Here is a 23,121-nt window from a genome sequence, read left to right as displayed (position 1 = left end):
CATCGTGCGTGCGTCATGTGTACATGACGCGTGCATCCATGTGTGGGTGATGTGTACATAATGAGTGCGTCACGTGTACATCGTGCGCGCACAACGTGTACACGTTACAGCCATCTGCCGATCAACTGCTGGACGAGGGCCTCCCCACGTGGAGGTTTGTTTGACCATACTTCACCGCGCTGGTCAGCGTGGCTTGGTGAAGACGGAGTTGCCCGGTACCGGTGTTCATCAGGGTCACACTGAGTACCCCACTGAGTCTAATTTTACTTTTTTTTTATTTAATTTTACCAGGTAAGGCGCCACTAAGCCGTGTAGCTCTTTTTCAGAAGCGACCTGGCCATCACGAATGATAGCTCAACGAAGTTGGCTTATCATCATCACGTGGACATGTCTAGCAAGTAGCCGCCAAATACTCTGAGCCAAGAAGCTCTCTTTTTCAGCCGGGTTTTCATCAACAACAACAACAAACAATCACCGCCTAAATCAATAACAAATAAGAGAAATTAAAATACAAAAAATCTCAGCAAATCATAATCGCAGTGCCAAAAAATTATTGCGATTGTGATTTGAGAAACGGGAAAAAATATAAACTCATGCGTGTATTAAAACAAAACAAAAGACTTCGTTTTTTTTACTGGACCAGGTAAGAAGGGCCCCTCTGAGTTACGTAGATTTATTTTTCAGAAGCGACCTGGCTCTCACGGACGATAGCTCCACGAGGTGGCTCATCGTGGAAATTTATAGCAGCCAAATACTGGAAACGCGCGACGTTGATTATAAATATGGAGCGGAAGAAAGATCCACGCGACCACGGGGAGGGAGAGACATCGCAAACTCCAAATATGCAGCAACAGGCGTCAGGGTTACAGGGGAGGTGGGAAGGAATAAACTCAGCTATAAAGAAACGAGTTTGCCATCATCTAGACGATTCCTAATCTCGGAAGGAGGAAGAGCGTTCCAGATGGCCGCACAAGCGCATCTGAATGCGCGCGACGATGCGGTGACCACCGTCTTTGTTCGATGTGCTGAGCCAAAAGCCGTTGCTGCTGCGAGGACGACCGGAGTCTCGCGTGACGGTGGTTCATGCTCCTTGACGAGATCGGCGAGGTACCCGTGGTTCATTTGTTGGCGAGCACTTCGCGTGTAATGAGCGCGACCTTGCGTGTGCGCGAGTGCGTGCTAGCGCGCATGTGCGTCGAAGCATCTTTCACTCCGTGCGTGGCCAACCGCGCCAGCCGGGGGGTGCGGACGCGCCCGCCTGCCTGCCTGCCTGCCGGCCGGGGCGCGCCCGCACCAAGCGGGGCGCGCCCGCACCAAGCGGGCGCGCCCCGGCCGGCCGGCGAATGCGAGCGGCACCTTCTCGGTGAGCTCGTGCGTGTGGTGCAGCGAGTGCTCCATCTCCACGAACATGCGGCGCTGCTCGTTGCGCGCCAGGCGGCACGTGAGCCACGCGGACGCGGCGCAGCCCGCCACCCCGACGCCCGCCACGCTCAGCGACGCCACCGCCACGCGCCCCTCCGGTCTCGGCCGCCGCGGCGGTTGCGCAACCGGGCCGGAGGCGGCTGCTTCGGCGGCTGTCGCCGACGCTCCGAGTGTCGCGCCAGCTGTTGTCCCAGCTGTTGCCCCAGCTGTCGCGCCAGCTGTTGCCCCAGCTGTTGTCTCAGCTGTTGCGCCAGCTGCCTCACCAGCTGTTGTCCCAGCTATCCATCCAGCTGTTGCACCAGCTGTTGCGCCAGCTGTCTCACCAGCTGTTGCACCAGCTGCCTCGCCAGCCGTCGCCGCGACGGCCCCAGCCGGGGCCGTCGCGGCGACAGCGGTGGCGGTGAGGTTTGGGGAGGTGCCCCCGGAGCGGTCGTGCACCCACACGAAGCGGAAACTCAGGATGCCGGCGATCAGTCCGCAGATGCAGAGAGCAGAGAAGAGAATCATCTGGGCAAGGGGGGAGGAGGAGAGGGGGTGGAGCAGAGGGGGGGAGGAGGGGGAGGAGGAGCGGGGGAGGAGGAGGGGGGCGGAGGAGGGGGAGGAGCGGGGGGGGGCAGCTTTAAATAATAATACAGTATTACCCGGGGTGCGTTCCTGAAAGGTGTGACGCATATTGAAACGAGGTGAATCAAAGCTATTCACGGGGTGAGCACGGGAACCTATTTCGCTCCGTACGTAGCCAACCGTGCTAATCGAAGGGTAGGTGGTGGTGGTGGTGGAGGCGAAGGCTGAGAGGCGATGGATAACGAGAAAGGACCTCCGATTAGCGCGGTTGGCTACAGTGAGGGAAAAAAGTATTTGATTCCCTGCTGATTTTGTACGTTTGCCCACTGACAAAGAACTGATCAGTCTATAATTTTAATGGTAGGTTTATTTGAACATTGAGAGACAGAATAACAACAACAAAATCCAGAAAAACGCATGTCAAAAATTTTATAAATTGATTTGCATTTTAATGAGTGAGATAAGTATTTGACCCCTCTGCAAAATATGACTTAATACTTGGTGGCAAAACCCTTGTTGGCAATCACAGAGGTCAGACGTTTCTTGTAGTTGGCCACCAGGTTTGCACACATCTCAGGAGGAATTTTGTCCCACTCCTCTTTGCAAGGTTTCGAGGCTGACGTTTGGCAACTCGAACCTTCAGGTCCCTCCCCAGATTTTCTATGGGATGAAAGTCTGGAGACTGGCTAGGCCACTCCAGGACCTTAATGTGCTTCTTCTTGAGCCACTCCTTTGTTGCCTTGGCCGTGTGTTTTGGGTCATTGTCATGCTGGAATACCCATCCACGACCCATTTTCAATGCCCTGGCTGAGGGAAGGAGGTTCTCACCCAGGATTTGACGGTATATGGCCCCGTCCATCGTCCCTTTGATGAAGTTGTCCTGTCCCCTTAGCAGAAAAACACCCCCAAAGCATAATGTTTCCACCTCCATGTTTGACGGTGGGGATGGTGTTCTTGGGGTCAGGCAGCATTCCTCCTCCTCCAAACACGGCGAGTTGAGTTGATGCCAAAGAGCTCTATTTTGGTCTCATCTGACCACAACACTTTCACCCAGTTGTCCTCTGAATCATTCAGATGTTCATTGCCAAATTTCAGACGGGCATGTATATGTGCTTTCTTGAGCAGGGGGACTTTGCGGGCGCTGCAGGATTTCAGTCCTTTCACGGAGTAGTATGTTACCAATTGTGTGTTACCAATTGTTTTCTTGGTGACTATGGTCACAGCTGCCTTGAGATCATTGACAAGATCCTCCCGTGTAGTGCTGGGCTGATTCCTCACTGTTCTCATGATCATTGCAACTCCACGAGGTGAGATCTTGCATGGAGCCCCAGGCCGAGGGAGATTGACAGTTATTTTGTGTTTCTTCCATTTGCGAATAATCGCACCAACTGTTGTCACCTTCTCACCAAGCTGCTTGGCAATGGTCTTGTAGCCCATTCCAGCCTTGTGTAGGTCTACAATCCTGTCCCTGACATCCTTGGAGAGCTCTTTGGTCTTAGCCATGGTAGAGAGTTTGGAATCTGATTGATTGATTGCTTCTGTGGACAGGTGTCTTTTATACAGGTAACAAGCTGAGATTAGGAGCACTCCCTTTAAGAGTGTGCTCCTAATCTCAGCTCATTACCTGTATAAAAGACACCTGGTAGCCAGAAATCTTTCTGATTGAGAGGGGGTCAAATACTTATTTCCCTCATTAGAATGCAAATCAATTTATAACATTATTGACATGCGTTTTTCTGTATTTTCTTGTTGTTATTCTGTCTCTCACTGTTCAAATAATCCTACCATTAAAATTATAGGCTGATCATTTCTTTGTCAGTGGGCAAAAGTACAAAATCAGCAGGGGATCAAATACTTTTTCCCCTCACTGTACGTACGGTGCGAAAGAAGTTCAACGCACGTACACACACCGCACCTCCGATTGGCACGGTTGGCTACGTACGGTGCATTCGGGGGTATGCCTGTAGCAACAACGAGTGAAGGTGGTAAAGGCGCAGCCCTGCAATTGCTTATTCATACCACTGCTGGCAGAAGGCCCCTCCCCCCACCACTAACTCTTGACAGCCCCCCTCTCGACTGCAGTCGTTCTCAACCGGGGGTACGTGGCAATGTCCCAGGGGGGTAACGGTGAGCTGATTTCTACATGCGGTGAAATAATATCATGCGTGGGAGAGTCATCGGTGACTAACCACGCACCGCATGAATCCGCCAAAATAAAACTACGCCGCGATGTGAATCCACGCGGTAACCTGGAGCGATACGTAAGAGAGACCTTTGTGAACTCGCTGATCGCTAGCAGTGTGGTTACTAAGAGCATATTACGTGGCGCGCGTGCAGAAGGGGGCTTCCGCTGAACGTGTTCAAGTTCGCTTGCGAGTTACTCTACCGATTAGTTCGTTAGTTTAACACTTAGTAGATATTTCGCGACCAATGTCAAAGTGTTTTGTTGTTGGGGAATATCGCGTAAATGTGTCCTTAAACCCACCACTACCACCACCCGACACAGCCAATCATTAAGGTTGTGTCACGTAAACAAAAAGTGACATTTAGTTACCAGCTCAGCAACAAAGCGGTGTGTTGGAGAGTAAAACCCACGACATTTACAATTCATTAAAACCTTTACTACGGGCTGTACATGTTAACACGTAGGCTTTTCGCGACCAATATCATCCATAAGAGGGGTTTTGGGTGAGATCGCGCAAATATATAAATGTGTCGTTAAACCCGCCATCACCCGACACAGCCAACTAGTGAGGGGTTGTGTCACTTAAACAGAACGTGGCCAATTCGTCACTAGCACAGCACCCCCGGTTGTGTGTAGGGAGCGCCATTTACAATCTGAGTACGACGTTCGCCAGCAATTACAACTAAATTTCGATTTAAAGCTTTCGTGACTGCAAGGATTCATCTTCTTTGGTTCTTTTGGTAAAGTCACGTAGAATGAGAATAAAACAATAAAATAAAATTCACACGACGTTTCGGACGGCTACTTGTGTTGTGGCCGAAACGTCGTGAGAATTTAATTGTTTTATATTATTATTTTATTATCATTCTACGTGACTTTACCGAAAGAACCAAAGAAGACAATTACAACTAGCTAAAAGAGAGCTCTCAAAACGGACAATGGGGGTGCATATAAATCATATACCTTCTTTTTTGTCTCGTACATTTATTTACCTCGGAAACCGTGGTGGGGTCAGGCAAGGGTGATGGTGAGGGGGCGGCTGGGGGGCGGGGGTAACTCCTCACATTCATTATCGCGGGTGCATATAATTAATACATATTTTTAATCTTAATTGTAAACTTACTGAAGACCAATTAATAAAGGTGTCCAGTTTGGAAGGGTGGAAGGGGCAATGCCCCCACCCCCCCCCCCCCCGACGAGACCACCCCCCGTCCTCTCTCTCTCCGAGTCGTCCTCTCTCTCTCCGAGTCCTCCTCTCTTTCTCCGAGTCGTCCTCTCTCTCTCGAGTCGTCCTCTCTCTGAGTCGTCCTCTCCCTCTCCGAGTCGTCCTCTCTCTCTCGAGTCGTCCCCTCTCTCTCTCCGAGTCATCCTCTCTCTCTCGAGTCGTCCTCTCTCTCTCTCCGAGTCATCCTCTCTGTCTCTCCGAGTCCTCTCTCCCTCTCAGAGTCGTCCCCTCTCTCGAGTCGTCCTCTCCCTCTCCGAGTTGTCCTCTCCCTCTCTCGAGTCGTCCTCTCTCCGAGTCGTCCTCTCCCTCTCCGAGTCGTCCCCTCTGTCTCTCTCGAGTCGTCCCCTCTCTCTCTCTCTCTCTCCGAGTCGTCCTCTCCCTCTCTCCGAGCCGTCCTCTCTCTTCTATCGAGAGCGAGCGGGACACTGGCTGACATCGGAGGCTCGTGGACAGGTTGACGCTGCGACTGTTACCATCGTAAACACGAGGCACGAAACGATGACTCTGATGCCAGTGGCAATTTGTGTGCGTGGTGTCTCCCTCTCTTTTGTTTTGTCTCCCTCGCACAAGAGGCACCACGCACGAGCCCCAGCTCAGCAGCAAGAAGGCAGCCGTCTCAAGCACTACCGGCAGAAGTGGGACCTGTGGTAGAGGTGTCACTCGTGTGCCACCGTGCCCCTGGCTGCAAGCTATCACGCAGCTCAGCAACAAAAGTGACCAAGGCACGCAACTTAATTCTTTAAGGCAGCCGGCGGTGGACTATCTGTTTACTTAAACACGTTCATATTGTTAATCCTTGATCGTTTCTGCGTGGATTAAATATCGGCCGTTCTATAGGATTCGGGGGGATGGGGTGAGTCAAGCGTGCTTAGGTAGGGGGGGGGGGGTGATGTAAAAAGTCCGCGTGCGTACAGGGAGGGGTGTAGGGGTCAAGTTTTGACAGATTTTTGCGTATCTACTCAATGTATGGCCCCTTGCTGGCCGTGACCTCACTAACTCTACCACTATGAACCTCGCTAACTCTACCACTATGAATCTCACTAACTCTACCACTACTAACCTCACTAACTCTACCACTATGAACCTCACTAACTCTACCACTATGAATCTCGCTAACTCTACCACTATGAACCTCACTAACACTACCACTATGAAAATCGCTAACTCTACCACTATGAACCTCACTAACTCTACCGCTATGACCCTCACTAACTCTACCACTACGAACCTCAATAACTCTACCACTATGAATCTCACTAACTCTACCACTATGAACCTCACTAACTCTACCACTACGAACCTCACTAACTCTACCACTACGAACCTCACTAACTCTACCACTATGAACCTCACTAACTCTACCACTATGAACCTCACTAACTCTACCACTATGAACCTCACTAACTCTAAAACTATGAACCTCACTAACTCTACCACTATGAATCTCACTAACTCTACCACTATGAACCTCACTAACTCTACCACTATGAACCTCACTAACTCTAAAACTATGAACCTCACTAACTCTACCACTATGAACCTCACTAACTCTACCACTACGAACCTCACTAATTCTACCACTATGAACTTCACTAACTCTACCACTACGAACCTAACTAACTCTACCACTATGAACCTCACTAACTCTACCACTACGAACCTCACTAACTCTACCACTATGAAACTCACTAACTCTACCACTATGAACCTCGCTAACTCTACCACTATGAATCTCACTAACTCTACCACTATGAACCTCACTAACTCTACCACTACTAACCTCGCTAACTCTAAAACTATGAACCTCACTAACTCTACCACTATGAATCTCACTAACTTTACCACTATGAATCTCACTAACTCTACCACTATGAACCTCACTAACGCTACCACTATGAACCTCACTAACTCTACCACTATGAACCTCACTAACTCTACCACTGTGAACTTCACTAACTCTACCACTACGAACCTCGCTAACTCTACCATTATGAACCTCACTAACTCTACCACTACGAACCTCACTAACTCTACCACTATGAAACTCACTAACTCTACCACTATGAACCTCGCTAACTCTACCACTATGAACCTCACTAACTCTACCACTGTGAACTTCACTAACTCTACCACTACGAACCTCGCTAACTCTACCATTATGAACCTCACTAACTCTACCACTACGAACCTCACTAACTCTACCACTATGAAACTCACTAACTCTACCACTATGAACCTCGTTAACTCTACCACTATGAATCTCACTAACTCTACCACTATGAACCTCACTAACTCTACCACTACGAACCTCACTAACTCTACCACTATGAACCTCACTAACTCTACCACTACGAACCTCACTAACTCTACCACTATGAAACTCACTAACTCTACCACTATGAACCTCACTAACTCTACCACTATGAAACTCACTAACTCTACCACTATGAACCATACTAACTCTACCACTATGAATCTCACTAACTCTACCACTATGAACCTCACTAACTCTACCACTATGAACCTCACTAACTCTACCACTGTGAACCTCACTAACTCTACCACTATGAACCTCACTAACGCTACCACTATGAACCTCACTAACTCTACCACTATGAACCTCACTAACGCTACCACTATGAACCTCACTAACTCTAAAACTATGAACCTCACTAACTCTACCACTATGAACCTCACTAACGCTACCACTATGAACCTCACTAACTCTACCACTATGAACCTCACTAACTCTACCACTATGAATCTCACTAACTCTACCACTATGAACCTCACTAACGCTACCACTATGAACCTCACTAACTCTACCACTATGAACCTCACTAACTCTACCACTGTGAACCTCACTAACTCTACCACTATGAACCTCACTAACTCTACCACTGTGAACCTCACTAACTCTACCACTATGAACCTCACTAACTCTACCACTATGAACCTCACTAACTCTACCACTGTGAACCTCACTAACTCTACCACTATGAACCTCACTAACTCTACCACTGTGAACCTCACTAACTCTACCACTATGAACCTCACTAACTCTACCACTATGAACCTCGCTAACTCTACCACTATGAATCTCACTAACTCTACCACTATGAAACTCACTAATTCTACCACTATGAACTTCACTAACTCTACCACTATGAATCTCACTAACTCTACCACTATGAACCTCACTAACGCTACCACTATGAATCTCACTAACTCTACCACTACTAACCTCGCTAACTCTAAAACTATGAACCTCACTAACTCTACCACTATGAACCTCACTAACGCTACCACTGTGAACCTCACTAACTCTACCACTACGAATCTCGCTAACTCTACCACTACGAACCTCACTAACTCTACCACTATGAATCTCACTAACTCTACCACTACGAAACTCACTAACTCTACCACTATGAACCTCACTAACTCTACCACTATGAATCTCACTAACTCTACCACTATGAACCTCACTAACTCTACCACTGTGAACCTCACTAACTCTACCACTATGAACCTCGCTTACTCTACCACTATGAACCTCACTAACTCTACCACTATGAACCTCGCTAACTCTACCACTGTGAACCTCACTAACACTACCACTATGAACCTCACTAACTCTACCACTATGAACCTCACTAACACTACCACTATGAACCTTACTAACTCTACCACTGTGAACCTCACTAACTCTACCACTATGAACCTCACTAACTCTACCACTGTGAACCTCACTAACTCTACCACTACGAATCTCGCTAACTCTACCACTATGAACCTCACTAACTCTACCACTATGAACCTCACTAACTCTACCACTATGAACCTCACTAACACTACCACTATGAACCTTACTAACTCTACCACTGTGAACCTCACTAACTCTACCACTATGAACCTCACTAACTCTACCACTGTGAACCTCACTAACTCTACCACTACGAATCTCGCTAACTCTACCACTATGAACCTCACTAACTCTACCACTATGAACCTCACTAACTCTACCACTATGAACCTCACTAACGCTACCACTATGAACCTCACTAACGCTACCACTATGAACCTCACTAACTCTACCACTGTGAACCTCACTAACTCTACCACTACGAATCTCGCTAAGTCTACTACTACAATCCGTGATGGTGAACTCCAAACCAGCAAATGCACACCGCCCTGCCCCTCCACCACCGTGGGTGGCGTGCGAGGTGACCCACGCAGCGTCCACTGCCGCCACACCGCCTCCTCCTCCTCATCATCCTCCTCCTCCTCGTCGTCAGCTCAGTTTGAACTGACTGAGCGTTTCAACCAAACCACCACCACCACCTCCACCCCTCCCTCCTCTTCCTCTTGCCCGCCACACAACTACGAGAAAAAAAAAATCGATGGACATCTCATGCGGCGGGGGGCATCAATAATGCATGGCTCCCGGTAGCCACTTGCGGTGCCATCGTCCGGCGAGCGGGGCTCTTATAAGTTGCTTCAGCCACTCGGGCGCCGCGTCCACGTCGCACGCGGCAGACTGAAGCGGAGTTTCAATAATTCATGCCTTGCCGGGATTCCGCGCGGCGGTTTTTGCATTCGTGGCGTCGATTTTAAAGCACCCCCCCCCACCCCCACCCGCCATATTAAATTTACCAATCGCATAATGAATACAGGGACTCCTCTATTTTCGAACATTCGACGTCCAAACTTTTGGAGGGACGAAATAAACTTTTGTCCGTATATCCAGTCACCTGTACGGACCGAGAGGCCTCAGTTCAACCGCCGTGCAATTGATGGTGGTGGTGGCATCTACATCTGCAGGACGTGAAGAACCAGTGGCATCTACATATGCAGAACGTGAAGAACGGTGGCATCTACATCTGCAGAACGTGAAGAACCAGTGGCATCTACATCTGCAGGACGTGAAGAACCAGTGGCATCTACATCTGCAGAACGTGAAGAACCAGTGGCATCTACATCTACAGAACGTGAAGAACCAGTGGCATCTACATCTGCAGAACGTGAAGAACCAGTGGCATCTACATCTACAAAACGTGAAGAACCAGTGGCATCTACATCTACAGCACATGAAGAACCAGTGGCATCTACAGAACGTGAAGAAGCAGTGACATCTACAGAACGTGAAGAGCCAGTGGCATTTTCATCTGCAGAACGTGAAGAACCGGTGGCATCTACATCTACAGAACGTGAAGAACCAGTGGCATCTACATCTGCAGAACGTGAAGAACCAGTGGCATCTACATCTACAGAACGTGAAGAACCAGTGGCATCTATATCTACAGAACGTGAACAACCAGTGGCATTTTCATCTGAAGAACGTGAAGAACCGGTGGCATCTACATCTACAGAACGTGAAGAACCAGTGGCATCTACATCTGCAGAACGTGAAGAACCAGTGGCATCTACATCTACAGAACGTGAAGAACCAGTGGCATCTTCATCTGCAGAACGTGAAGAACCAGTGGCATCTACACCTGCAGAACATGAAGAACCGGTGACATCTACATCTACAGGAGATTATACAACTTGTAAAGTCATTCCCCGTGTAAAGTGTACACGCCGTACAACATGTTTGGGATCGACAGGAGTAAAGTTGGACTTATGAATACAGTACCTTTGGAACCTAACTCTGTAATAAAAATGAAAGTTCCTTCCCCCCCGCCGCCTTGTCCGACCCCCCTCTCTCTCTCTGTGGTCGCGTGGATTTTTCTCCGGGTCCTCCGGTTTTTCCCCTCCACATTTAGAAACGACATCACGCGTTTAGAGTATTTGGCTGCTATATGTATAGTTATTTTGGCGCCACGGTGGCTAGGAGATGTCCACTACCTTGCCTGACATACAGGTGGTCGTGAGTTCGATCCCGACCCTTACGCCTGCTGTATGTTTGGAGTTTGCGTGTCTCTCTCTCATCATCATCATCACGGTGGCTCGGAGATGTTAACAACCTCGCCTGGTATACAGGAGGTCGTGGGTTCGATCCCGACCCTGACGCCTGCTGTATATTTGGAGTTTGCGTGACTCTCTCTCATCATCATCATCACGGTGGCTAGGAGATGTTAAAAACCTCGCCTGGTATACAGGAGGTCGTGGGTTCGATCCTGACCGTGACGCCTGCTGTATATTTGGAGTTTGCGTGTCTCTCTCTCATCATCATCATCACGGTGGCTAGGAGATGTTAACAACCTCGCCTGGTATACAGGAGGTCGTGGGTTCGATCCTGACCCTGACGCCTGCTGCTGTATATTTGGAGTTTGCGTGTCTCTCTCTCCTCTCCACATTCAGAATCAACGTCACGCGCTATATAATTTCCACGCGACGATGACAAGCCACTTTCCTCGGGCTATCGTTTGCGATAGCCGACGTCGCTTCACACAGCTCAGTGGGCCTTAGCCTGGTGAAATGAAACGAAAAACAAAAAAAGTTTGGTTTTAGGAATTGCCGCACACCTCGTGTTGTGCGGTGAAGGTGGCGAGCGCGGGTTTTTGAAATGAAATCGCGGCGGCCCCACTCACCAGCCTCCCCGACTTTCTCTTCGCGCAGAAGACGCCGCACACGCCACAGAGCAGGAACTGCGGGGGGAGAGAGCGGTCACGGGGGGGGGGAGGGGGGGGGGAGAGTCACGGGGAGGAGAGTCACAAGGAGAGTCTCGGGAGGAGATTCCCTGGAGGAGAGTCACGGGGAGGAGAGTCACGGGGAGGAGAGTCACGGGGAGGAGAGTCACGGGAAGGAAAGTCACAAGGAGAGTCTCGGGAGGAGATTCCCTGGAGGAGAGTCACGGGGAGGAGAGTCACGGGGAGGAGAGTCACGGGGAGGAGAGTCACGGGGAGGAGAGTCATGGAGAGAGTCACGGAGATAATCACGGGGAGGAGAGTCACGGGGAGGAGAGTCACGGGAGGAGAGTCACGGGAGGAGAGTCACGGGAGGAGAGTCACGGGAGGAGAGTCACGGGAGGAGAGTCACGGGAGGAGAGTCACAGGAGGAGTGTCTCGGGAGGAGAGTCACGGGGAGGGTCAGCCTCACCACACTCACCCCCTACTCACCCCTACTCACTCAGGTCAACCTCATTGTATTCACCTTCACACTGTCGGCGTCACGGAGAACACGTGTACACACACACACGTAGAACACGCGTACACACACGTAGAACACGCGCACACACACGTAGAACACGCGTACACACACGTAGAACACGTGCACACATAAAACACACACGTAGAAGACTCGTACACACATGTAGAACACGCGTACACACACAGCAACGTAAGTGTGAGGGGGTTGAAGCGACGCAAATCGGGTAGCGGTGTTAATAATAAAGTGATGACGTATCTATGTATTAATAAGTGACGATGTATCTATGTATTAATACGTGATGACGTAGCTATATTAATTGGTGATGACGTAGCTGTATTAACAAGTGACGACGTAGCTGTATTAATAAGTGTTGACGTAGCTGTATTAATAAGTGATGACGTATGATGACGTATCTGCATTAATAAGTGGAAGCGTATTATTAAATACATATTACAGTTCCTTATAGGGGAAACACATACTAATTAACTGATTACTAACGTAGCATATAATCACAATAACACACATTACAACTAATTACTAATCTACAACTCATTACTAATTATAACCATTGACTGATTACCAATCGATTATATAATTATAATACCCCCCCCTCCGCCTCAAATCACTGCACCTGAATGAGTTAAATGATGACGTCACCCTGCTGCTCTATTGAAGACCGGGAGCAAGTGAGTGTTTTACCATTCTGGCGAATTGCCCGATGATGCTGGATGTAATTACCAGCGAAACGTCGTACTCAAACTGCAAATGTTGTGGATTCACTCTTCAACACACCGGTATGGGGCTAAAGTAGTGAACTATTTTGCCTTTTGTCCACGTGACACTTTTTCGCTGATTGGCCGTGTCGGGTGGTGGAGGGTTACGACACATTTATAAATAACGCGATCTAACCCAAAAACCTTTATTATGAATAATATTGGTCGCGAAAGCCTGCTACATGTTAAACTGACGTACGTGTTAAACTGACGTATTCGCAAGTGACGACGTATCTGCGAAACGACGTTAAAGGGGGGGGGGGGGAGCGAGACGGACATCGAGGTATCGCTAAACACTGCCCCCCTCCCTCAAACTCCACCCCCCCCCCCAAAGGATTAAATAATAATAATACTAATGAGGGTTAATGCGGTGTCTTGAAATTTGCGCAAAGGTTATTATTATTATACTGTGAGAGGCAAAGGTTATTATTATACTGTGAGAGGCAAAGGTTATTATTATTATTATACTGTGAGAGGCAAAGGTTATTATTATTATTATACTGTGAGAGGCAAAGGTTATTATTATTATTATACTGTGAGAGGCAAAGGTTATTATTATTATACTGTGAGAGGCAAAGGTTATTATTATTATACTGTGAGAGGCAAAGGTTATTATTATTATACTCTGAGAGGCAAAGGTTATTATTATTATACTGTGAGAGGCAAAGGTTATTATTATTATTATACTGTGAGAGGCAAAGGTTATTATTATTATTATACTGTGAGAGGCAAAGGTTATTATTATTATACTGTGAGAGGCAAAGGTTATTATTATTATTATACTGTGAGAGGCTGAGCGGGGGGAGGGAGGCGGCTCCTAAGTGGGGCAGCGCGAGGGACGAGCGGGGAGAGAAGCGGGGTGAGTGGTGGGTGGGTGAGTGGGTGAGTGGATGGGTGAGTGGTGGGTGGACGAGTGAGTGGGTGGGTGAGTGAGTGGGTGAGCGAGTCAGCGGGTGAGTGGGTGGGCGAGTGAGTGGGTGGGCGAGTGAGTGGGTGGGTGAGTGGGTGGGTGAGTGGGTGGGCGAGTGAGTGAGTGGGTGGATGAGTGAGTGGGTGGATGAGTGAGTGGGTGGATGAGTGAGTGGATGAATGCGTGAGTGGGTGGGTGAGTGGGTGGGTGAGTCAGCAGCTGAGTGGGTGGGCGAGTGAGTGGGTGGGTGAGTCAGCGGGTGAGTGGGTGGGCGAGCGAGTGAGTGGGTGGATGAGTGAGTGGGTGGACGCGTGAGTGGGTGGGTGGGTGAGTGGGTGGGTGAGTCAGCAGGTGGGCGAGTGGGTGGGTGAGCGGTCATGACACCGCAGTCTGCTGGCTGGTGATCCGCGTCTTGGATCATCTCGTTGATTATTCGCTCAGATCTCGCGTCACAGTTGACGGATTCGAATCGACACGCGCGGTCCAAAAAGCTTCCTAATTGAGTGGGTGAGTGAGTGGTTGGGTGGGTGGGTGAGTGAGTCAGCGGATGAGTGGGTGGGCGAGTGAGTGAGTGGGCGAGTGAGTGGGTGAGCGAGTAATCGGGTGAGTGGGTGGGCGAGTGAGTGGGTGAGTGGGTGAGTGGGTGGGTGAGTGGGTGGGTGAGTGGGTGGGTGAGTGAGTGGGTGGGTGAGTGAGTGGGTGGGTGAGTGAGTGGGTGGGCGAGTGGGTGAGTGGGTGGGTGGGTGAGTGAGTGGGTGGGTGAGTCAGCGGGTGAGTGGGTGGGCGAGCGAGTGGGTGGGTGAGTGGGTGGGTGAGTGGGTGGACGAGTGAGTGGGTGGGTGGGTAGGTGGGTGAGTGAGTGGGTGGGTGAGTGGGTGGGTGAGTCAGCGGGTGAGTGGGTGGGCGAGCGAGTGAGTGGGTGGATGAGTGAGTGGGTGGATGAGTGAGTGGGTGGGTGAGTCAGCGGCTGAGTGGGTGGGCGAGTGAGTGGGTGGGTGAGTCAGCGGCTGAGTGGGTGGGCGAGTGAGTGGGTGGGTGGATGAGTGAGTGGGTGAAATAGTGAGTGGGTGAGTGGGTGGGTGAGTCAGCAGGTGGGCGAGTGGGTGGGTGAGCGGTCATGACACCGCAGTCTGCTGGCTGGTGATCCGCGTCTTGGATCATCTCGTTGATTATTCGCTCGGAACTCACGTCACACTTGACGGATTCGAATCGACACGCGCGGTCCAAAAAGCTTCCCAATTCACTCGATGTTGTTAACCCCCCCCCCCCCCCCACAAGCGCTGATTGTACATCGGTCATAGCCCTGAGCTTAAAACAATATATACACACACACACGTATAAAAACACACGCGAAAAAAACCACACATACACACAAGAGTTAAATGTTTAAAAAAAAACCCCGTTGTCGCATTGCAGTGATCAAGCGCACTGGGAGTGAGTGATGTGGCGATGTGAAGAGACAACAATTTTCTCGCCCACCCTCCCTCCGACTGTTGCCTGTGGTGGCAATAAGGTTGAGTGTAGTGAGTGTGCGGTGAGTGTGGCGAGTGTGTGTGGTGTGTACGGGGAGCGGTGGTGCAGCGGTTAGCTCACTGCGCTATGAACCCCGGCGACCCGGGTTCGATTACCCGGCTCACGGCCAACACCCAGTGACGATTGTCTGAACCGGTCCCTGGGCCTCCTCTAGGTCGACTCAGCCTCAAATGAGTACCTGGTTCCGGTGTGTAAACGTCGGCACTGGGGAGACACAAGCGGTCGGGCGTGGTGCTGGCCACCCACCGCCTCGTGTACCGTTCCGGCCTTCATAGGTGCTCGCTAACAGCACTTGCCCCGACAGTCTGTTTAGTTTATACGGGGGATCTTTGTCTTTGTGTGTTGTGGGCAATTAGGTGTTCCAAACACACCCTGTGGTTGTGGATCAGGTGTGAGTGTGTGGTATGTGTGTGAATTATGTAATTCACACACAAAGATCCCCCGGATAGCCTGTAGCAGAATGTTGGGGCAAGTGCTGTTCGCGAGTAGCAGCACTTATGAAGGCCGGCACACCAGGGGGTGGGTGGCAAACACCACGCCCGGCCGTCTTTGTCTCCCCAGTGGCGATCTTTACACACCGCACCAGGTACTCATGTGAGGCTGCGTCGACCTAGGGGAGGCTCAGGACCGGTTCAGAATAATCGGCAACGGTGTTGGCGCAGAGCGGAAATCGAACTCGAGTGGCCCGTAGGGTTGCGCTACACTACATGCCACACACACACACACCTGTACACACACACACCTGTACACACAAACACCTGTACACACAAACACCTGTACACACACACACACCTGTACACACACCTGTACACACACACCTGTACACACACCCATCTGTACACACACACACAACAACAACCGCCATTCGCCACTAAGTGGCGGTGACGTCACCACGACGCTTGTGCCAGGCTATGTGCACCCTGAGGCCACGTGAAGTGTCGAACGCCCGCTGCCAGGAGGTCACGGGGCAGACCCAGGTGCCACGGGTCGACTGACTGAGATGACTGGCTGATGCACCACCTGTGCCCCCTAATGTGCCAACCTGCTGGCTTTAGCCACCCGGCGCTCCGCTCGTTGTTGTGAGCGTCGCTCCTCCGCCCTCCGTTGTTGTTGGAGGGCGACTACCTCCAACTGCCCAGTAGCATCCTTCACGAGCCTCCTCCACAGAGGCCGATCTTGACACCGCTGGTACCAGTCATCGGCAAGTCCACTCAGCTCCACGTCCTCCTGTACCACATCACTCCATCTCTTCTCTAGCCCGTGCCGCGCCCGCTTTGCCCCCTCAATCCGGCCGAACAAAAGCTGTTTCGGCATGCGGTGGCTGGGCATGCGGGCTACATGACCCAGCCATCGCAGCCTTGCCCGCCGGAGGAGCTCACCAATGGGACCTTGCCCAGATCTTTCAAGGATTTGTGAGCTCCTCACACAATCCAGTCTGGTTAAACCCAGGATGGATCGTAGGCAGGCCAGCCTAAATGTTTCTAACCGGCGAAGATGTTCCATTAGGGGGGTCCACGTTTCGCAAGCGTAGAGAAGGGAGGGAATGACCGTGGCCGAGAAGACCTGAAGCTTAGTGCGGAGCGACAGACCAGGTAGCTTCCACACAGCGTTACGCAACCGATGAAAAGATATTGCCGCTCGACTGATTCGGAGTGAGACCTCTGCTGTTAAACTGGAGCCAGTCATAAGCACACTGCCCAGGTATGGGAAACTCTCCACTCTCTCCACAACTGCCCCATCACCGATCGGGAGTTGTGGGGGTGGAGTGTCCGATGGTACAAAATACCCAGGCAGGTGCTTAGATTTGGTGGGGCTGATGGTAAGGCCCCACCTCTTAGTGGCACGCTCCAGTCTGAGCAGCAGCGTCTCCAACTCCTCCTCTGACTGAGCAGCTATTACCAAATCATCAGCATACATAACGTGGTTGAGCAATAGGGAGCCATCCCTTGACTGCACCCGGGCATCGATCAGCCTCCCATTATATCTGTACCATATGGAGATTCCCCCGGTACAGCTATTGAAGGCTTCACGAACTACGTGGTCAAAATAGATGTTAAATAATGTGGGTGCCAGAGGACATCCCTGTCGCACCCCAAGGTGTACAGGGAATGGCTCTGACTCCCGGCCACGTAGTTTTACCCGGGCCCGCTCACCATCATGAAGGTCCTTAATGATTGTGAGCAGAGGGTCAGGTACTCCAAAAGCACGAAGAACGACCCAGAGCCCAAACCTACTGATGGTATCATAGGCCTTGACCAGGTCAATAAAGCAGAGATGTAGGTCTTGTTGGAATTCCCTACACCTCTGCAGTAATAGACGGACAGAAAATATGGCATCTGTGCAGAACCGCCTTTTCCTGAAACCGCATTGGGGCTCCGCAAGCCTCTCCTCAGCATGCCTGGCAAGGCGATGTTGAATAATCCTTGCCAGGACCTTTCCCGGCACACTGAGGAGTGAGATGACCCTGTAGTTGTTACAGTCTGTGCGGTCTCCCTTCTTAAAGAGGGGGACCACCAGGGCATCCTTCCAATCCTGCGGAACCCGTCCAGTGGTCCAGACTGTTGTTATGATGTCATATAGGGCAGTCTGTGCACAAACGCCACCCTCCCTCAGCATTTCGCTTGGGAGATCATCTCTGCCCGGTGCCTTTCCTGGTCTCAGACTCCGGATCGCCTTCAGTACTTCCTCAACAGATGGCACCTCAGCCAGCCTCTCATAGGGGGTGACTTCCTTCAATATTTGAGGCACCGTAGCCTCAGCAGGGTCATTCCCACTTTGTACCAGGATGTTTTCCTGGCTGAGGGATTTCCCCTCCCCCAGGACCTCAGAAATGTTCAGCAAATCTGCAAACCTGTTCCGGGGGGTCAGAAATTGGATCACCGTTTTTTCCCCTAATGATTGTAATAGGTGTGGCGCTGCAGGTTACTTTTTTGATGGAGTTAAATAGAGATTTGTGATCGCGGGCAAACCTGCGACCACCACCCATCCTTGCAGCGCCTCACGGCTCTCCGAACCTCCGAGCGAAGGCTGCGGTAAGCCTCCTCATTCTCTAATGTGGGATTCTGTAGCCGCTGACAGTGGGCCTGTCGCTTTTTCTCAACTACCCTGAACACCTCCTCTATCAGCCAGAGTCTCTGGGGAGATCTGGACCACGTACCCAAAGCGGCCATTGCAGCTGCATGAGTCACAGTCCTAAACCTCGCCCATTTACCCTCGACATCAGGAGGAGTGGGGGACGATGCCAACCCCAGCCGCAAGCGATGATAATTGAGACCAGGCCACTTTAGGTTGGAATGGGGTCCTGGGTGTACACCCACCACCGGAGTGGAAGAATGGCAGGCGCATCAAACAGATGACTAGTCGATGGTCAGAGGGCAGATCAGCTCCACGGTAGGTCCTGATGTCAAGGACATGGGCTCGCATCTACTGGTCCGTCACTATGTATTCCAGCAGATGTTCTTGCTTGGACCCGGCATGCATCCATGATGTTGTGTGAATGCGGAACAACCTGTTGGTAATTACAAGCCCATGGGCTGCACAGAAATCTAGCAGCCTCCTACCGTTGTTATTGAGCTGATCTGGCCCATGACCTCCAATCACTCTAGACCAGGTGCCAGCATCATGGCCAACTCAGGCATTGAAGTCACCCAACAAGATGACTCTATCCCGAGGGGCCACTTTAGCCAGCACCTGTGACAGGAGGCATCTGACTCATCGGCTTTGCCTGCATCCCTCCACGGATGTTCGTCTTCGGTGGGGTCATAAGTAACCACGACCACCACTCCTCGCCTCCGGTTGATGGGAAGGTGAGCCCAAAGTAGCCTGGGGCTTACAGCTTCCCACACCTCACCGCCACGCTCGCACGCCCCCTTCATTCTTTTGTTCAAAAGAAGAGCCACACCCTGTTGTTTGGCAGTCTGCTGCCCCAAGTAGAGGACTGTCCACCCCTCATGGTGGTAGGAGCCAGAACCGGTCCACCGGAGCTCCTGAATGCCACAGAGATCCAGGCGGTACTGGTCCAGCTCCCGACAGAGGAGTGGCAGCCTCTCCTCTGCAGTGAGCGTTCGAACATTCTACGTGGCCACACGAAGTGGCTTTTCGTTGTTTCTGGAGGAGCCCCGAGGGTAGAGATTCAATCTCTTGGCTCCACCAATTGGGGTTTGGCCAGGAGACGTCATAGACGCCTATCCCCCCGGGGCCTCCAGCACAAGCTTATTAGTAAAACATTTTATTCGTGGTTTCGTGGTAAAAATGTTGAAGGTGGAGGGGTTACCAGCACCTATCACCCGTCCAGAGCCCCCATTTAGCCACTGTGGTGGTCACAGACGCCATTAAAGGAGGGGCCAATCGGAATTGTTCCTCCCCCCACAGCACTGTCCACGACAGAGTTTCCCGTCTGGCACCGCGATGAGGTAGGGGGTTGTTTTGACAGACACATAGACACACAGACACACACATATAGACACACACAGACACACAGATATAGACACACATACAGACACACAGAGACACCCACACCGACACACAATCGCCGACACAAAGACACACACAGACACATACACACCGACACACACAAACAAACGCACACACCTAAACCACTGCACCACCGCTCCTCTCAAACACATCAGCCCGCGCACCCCCCCCCCCCCCCGAACTCACGCAAGCTCCGCTCCACAGGGGGGCCCCGTGCCCCAGGCGGACCGGCTGGGCCCCCCGCAGCGCCCAGGTCACGGAGGCGGCCCCCAGGGCGAGGCTGGCGAGGCCACACCCCACCTCGAGCAGGGCGCAGGCCAGCATGCAGGCCAGCACGTGGCGCGTGCTGCACATGCTGTGGGGCGGCCTCAACAGCCACAGGTCCAGCCGGCGAGACGCAACCACCAGCAACAGCAGCAACAACCAACAACCACCACCGACAACCAACAACTAGCAACAACCACCAACAACTACCACCAATCACCAACCACCTCGTTCTTCCTCTGCAGGCTTCTTGAGACAACGCCAGACCAACCCCCTTTCTTCAGCCGGCCAGAACCTCTTTGAGGTTAGCTCGCCCGACAGTCAGACAGCCCAGGACCGGTTCAGACAGTCAGACAGCCAGGCAGATAGCCAGGCAGATAGCCAGTTAGACAGCCAGGCAACCAGTCAGACAGTCAGCCAGACGTCCAGTCAGTCAGACAGCCACTCAGACAGTCAGACAGCCAGTCAGTCAGTCAGAGAGCCACTCAGACAGTCAGTCAGACGGTCAGCCAGACAGCCACTCAGACAGTCAGTCAGACAGTCAGTTAGACAGCCAGTCAGACTGACGTCAGACTGATGCCAGACAGTTAGACAGCCAGACAGTTAGTCAGTCAGACAGCCAATCAGTCAGTCAGACAGCCAGTCAGACAGCCACTCATACAGTCAGACAGCCAGTCAGTCAGACAGCCACTCAGACAGTCAGTCAGACAGTCAGTTAGACAGCCAGTCAGACTGACGTCAGACTGATGCCAGACAGTTAGACAGCCAGACAGTTAGTCAGTCTGACAGCCAATCAGTCAGTCAGGCAGCCAGTCAGACAGCCAGACAGTCAGACAGAAAGTCAGTTAGACAGCCAGTCAGTCAGACAGGCAGTCAGACAGCCAGTTAGACAGCCAGTCAGACAGTCAGTCAGACAGTCACTCAGACAGTCAGACAGCCAGTTAGTCAGTCAGTCAGACAGCCACTCAGAGAGTCAGACAGTCAGTCAGACAGCTACTCAGACAGTCAGTCAGACAGCTAGACAGCCAGTCAGTCAGACAGCCAGTCAGACAGTCAGTCAGACAGCCAGTCGGACAGTCAGACAGTCAGCCAGACAGTCAGACAGTCAGACAGCCAGTCAGACAGTCAGTAAGACAGTCAGACAGCCAGTCAGTCAGCCAGTCAGACAGTCAGACAGTCAGACAGCCAGTCAGACAGTCAGACAGACAATCAGTCAGACAGCCAGTCAGACAGCCAGTCAGACAGTCAGTCACACAGTCAGACAGACAGACAGTCAGACAGCCAGTCAGACAGCCAGTCAGACAGTCAGTCACACAGTCAGACAGACAGTCAGACAGCCAGTCAGACAGCCAGTCAGACAGCCAGTCAGACAGTCAGACAGCCAGTCACACAGTCAGACAGTCAGACAGTTAGTCAGACAGACAGTCAGACAGACAGTCAGACAGTTAGTCAGTCAGACAGCCAGACAGCCAGCCAGACAGCCAGTCACACAGTCAGACAGTCAGCCAGTCAGTCCGCCGCATCTCCGATTAGCGCGTTTGGCTGCGTACGGCGCGAAAGAAGTCCAACGTACGCGTGCACCACAGAGCGGGACGGCGTAAACCCAGCCCTGACGTCGCTCCATCCACGTGTGAAAAGTAACAGCGGGGCGCAGCAAATGGATTCTCGAACCTCCATACAAAAATGCACGACGGTCAGGCGGCCACACCTCTTCAGCCCGGCCTATCCACCTCCACCTCCTCCTCCACGGTCAAGCTGGCACCTCTTCAGTCAACGAGACGGTCAGATGGCACCTCTTCAGCTCATCCAGACAGCACCTCATCATCTAGACAGCACCTCCTCATCCAGACAGCACCTCCTCATTCAGCCAGTACCTCTTCAGCCAGCCAGCCAGCCAGCCGCAGTCAGCACCCTCTTCAATCGACACGGGGAGTCAGCCGCACCTCGTCAGCGAGAGCCTCATCAGCCAGGCATTGCACCAGAACCCTCCCCTCCACCTCGTCTTTCTTCCACAAGGCAGCTCCGGCAGACCAAACGCGTGCGTGCCGTGTGCGTGGCTAGAAGCAATGAGCGCGATTGCGAACCCTGTGTGTGTGTTAACCCTGTGTGTGTGTGTGTTAACCCTGTGAGTGTGTGTTAACCCTGTGTGTGTGTTAACCCTGTGTGTGTATGTTAACCCTGTGAGTGTGTGTTAACCCTGTGTGTGTGTTAACCCTGTGTGTGTGTTAACCCTGTGTGTGTGTTAACCCTGTGTGTGTATGTGTGTTAACCCTGTGTGTGTGTTAACCCTGTGTGTGTGTTAACCCTGTGTGTGTTAACCCTGTGTGTGTGTTAACCCTGTGTGTGTATGTGTGTTAACCCTGTGTGTGTGTTAACCCTGTGTGTGTGGACCCTGTGTGTGTGTGTTAACCCTGTGTGTGTGTTAACCCTGTGTGTGTTAACCCTGTGTGTGTGTTAACCCTGTGCGTGTGTTAACCCTGTGTGTGTGTTAACCCTGTGTGTGTGTGTTAACCCTGTGTGTGTGTGTTAACCCTGTGTGTGTGTGTGTTAACCCTGTGTGTGTGTTAACCCTGTGTGTGTGTTAACCCTGTGTGTGTTAACCCTGTGTGTGTGAACCGTGTGTGTGTGTGTGTGTTTACTCTGTGTGTGTGTGTGTTAACCCTGTGTGTGTGTTAAC

General features: G+C 51.4%; 1 protein-coding gene across 1 annotated transcript in view; it reads right to left on the bottom strand.

Annotated features, from left to right (window-relative positions):
* The window catches only part of TMEM196 (transmembrane protein 196), a 40,574-nt gene extending 18,057 nt beyond the window's left edge, over positions 1 to 22,517 (bottom strand). Inside the window, exons 1-3 of the mRNA XM_032975501.2 lie at positions 20,367 to 22,517; positions 11,933 to 11,989; positions 1,357 to 1,929 (exon numbers count right to left, since the gene is read on the bottom strand). Coding sequence (XP_032831392.2) covers positions 1,357 to 1,929; positions 11,933 to 11,989; positions 20,367 to 20,534 — 798 coding nt within the window. The 5' untranslated portion in view covers positions 20,535 to 22,517. The remainder of the gene's footprint in view (positions 1 to 1,356; positions 1,930 to 11,932; positions 11,990 to 20,366) is intronic.
* Positions 22,518 to 23,121: the final 604 nt, after the last annotated feature.

This window comes from Petromyzon marinus, chromosome 56 (assembly GCF_048934315.1).
Source record: "Petromyzon marinus isolate PM22_M1 ecotype Great Lakes invasive population chromosome 56, UKy_Petmar_22M1.pri1.0, whole genome shotgun sequence".
NCBI lineage: Eukaryota > Metazoa > Chordata > Hyperoartia > Petromyzontiformes > Petromyzontidae > Petromyzon > Petromyzon marinus.
This window is presented reverse-complemented; position numbering and strand designations above follow the sequence as displayed.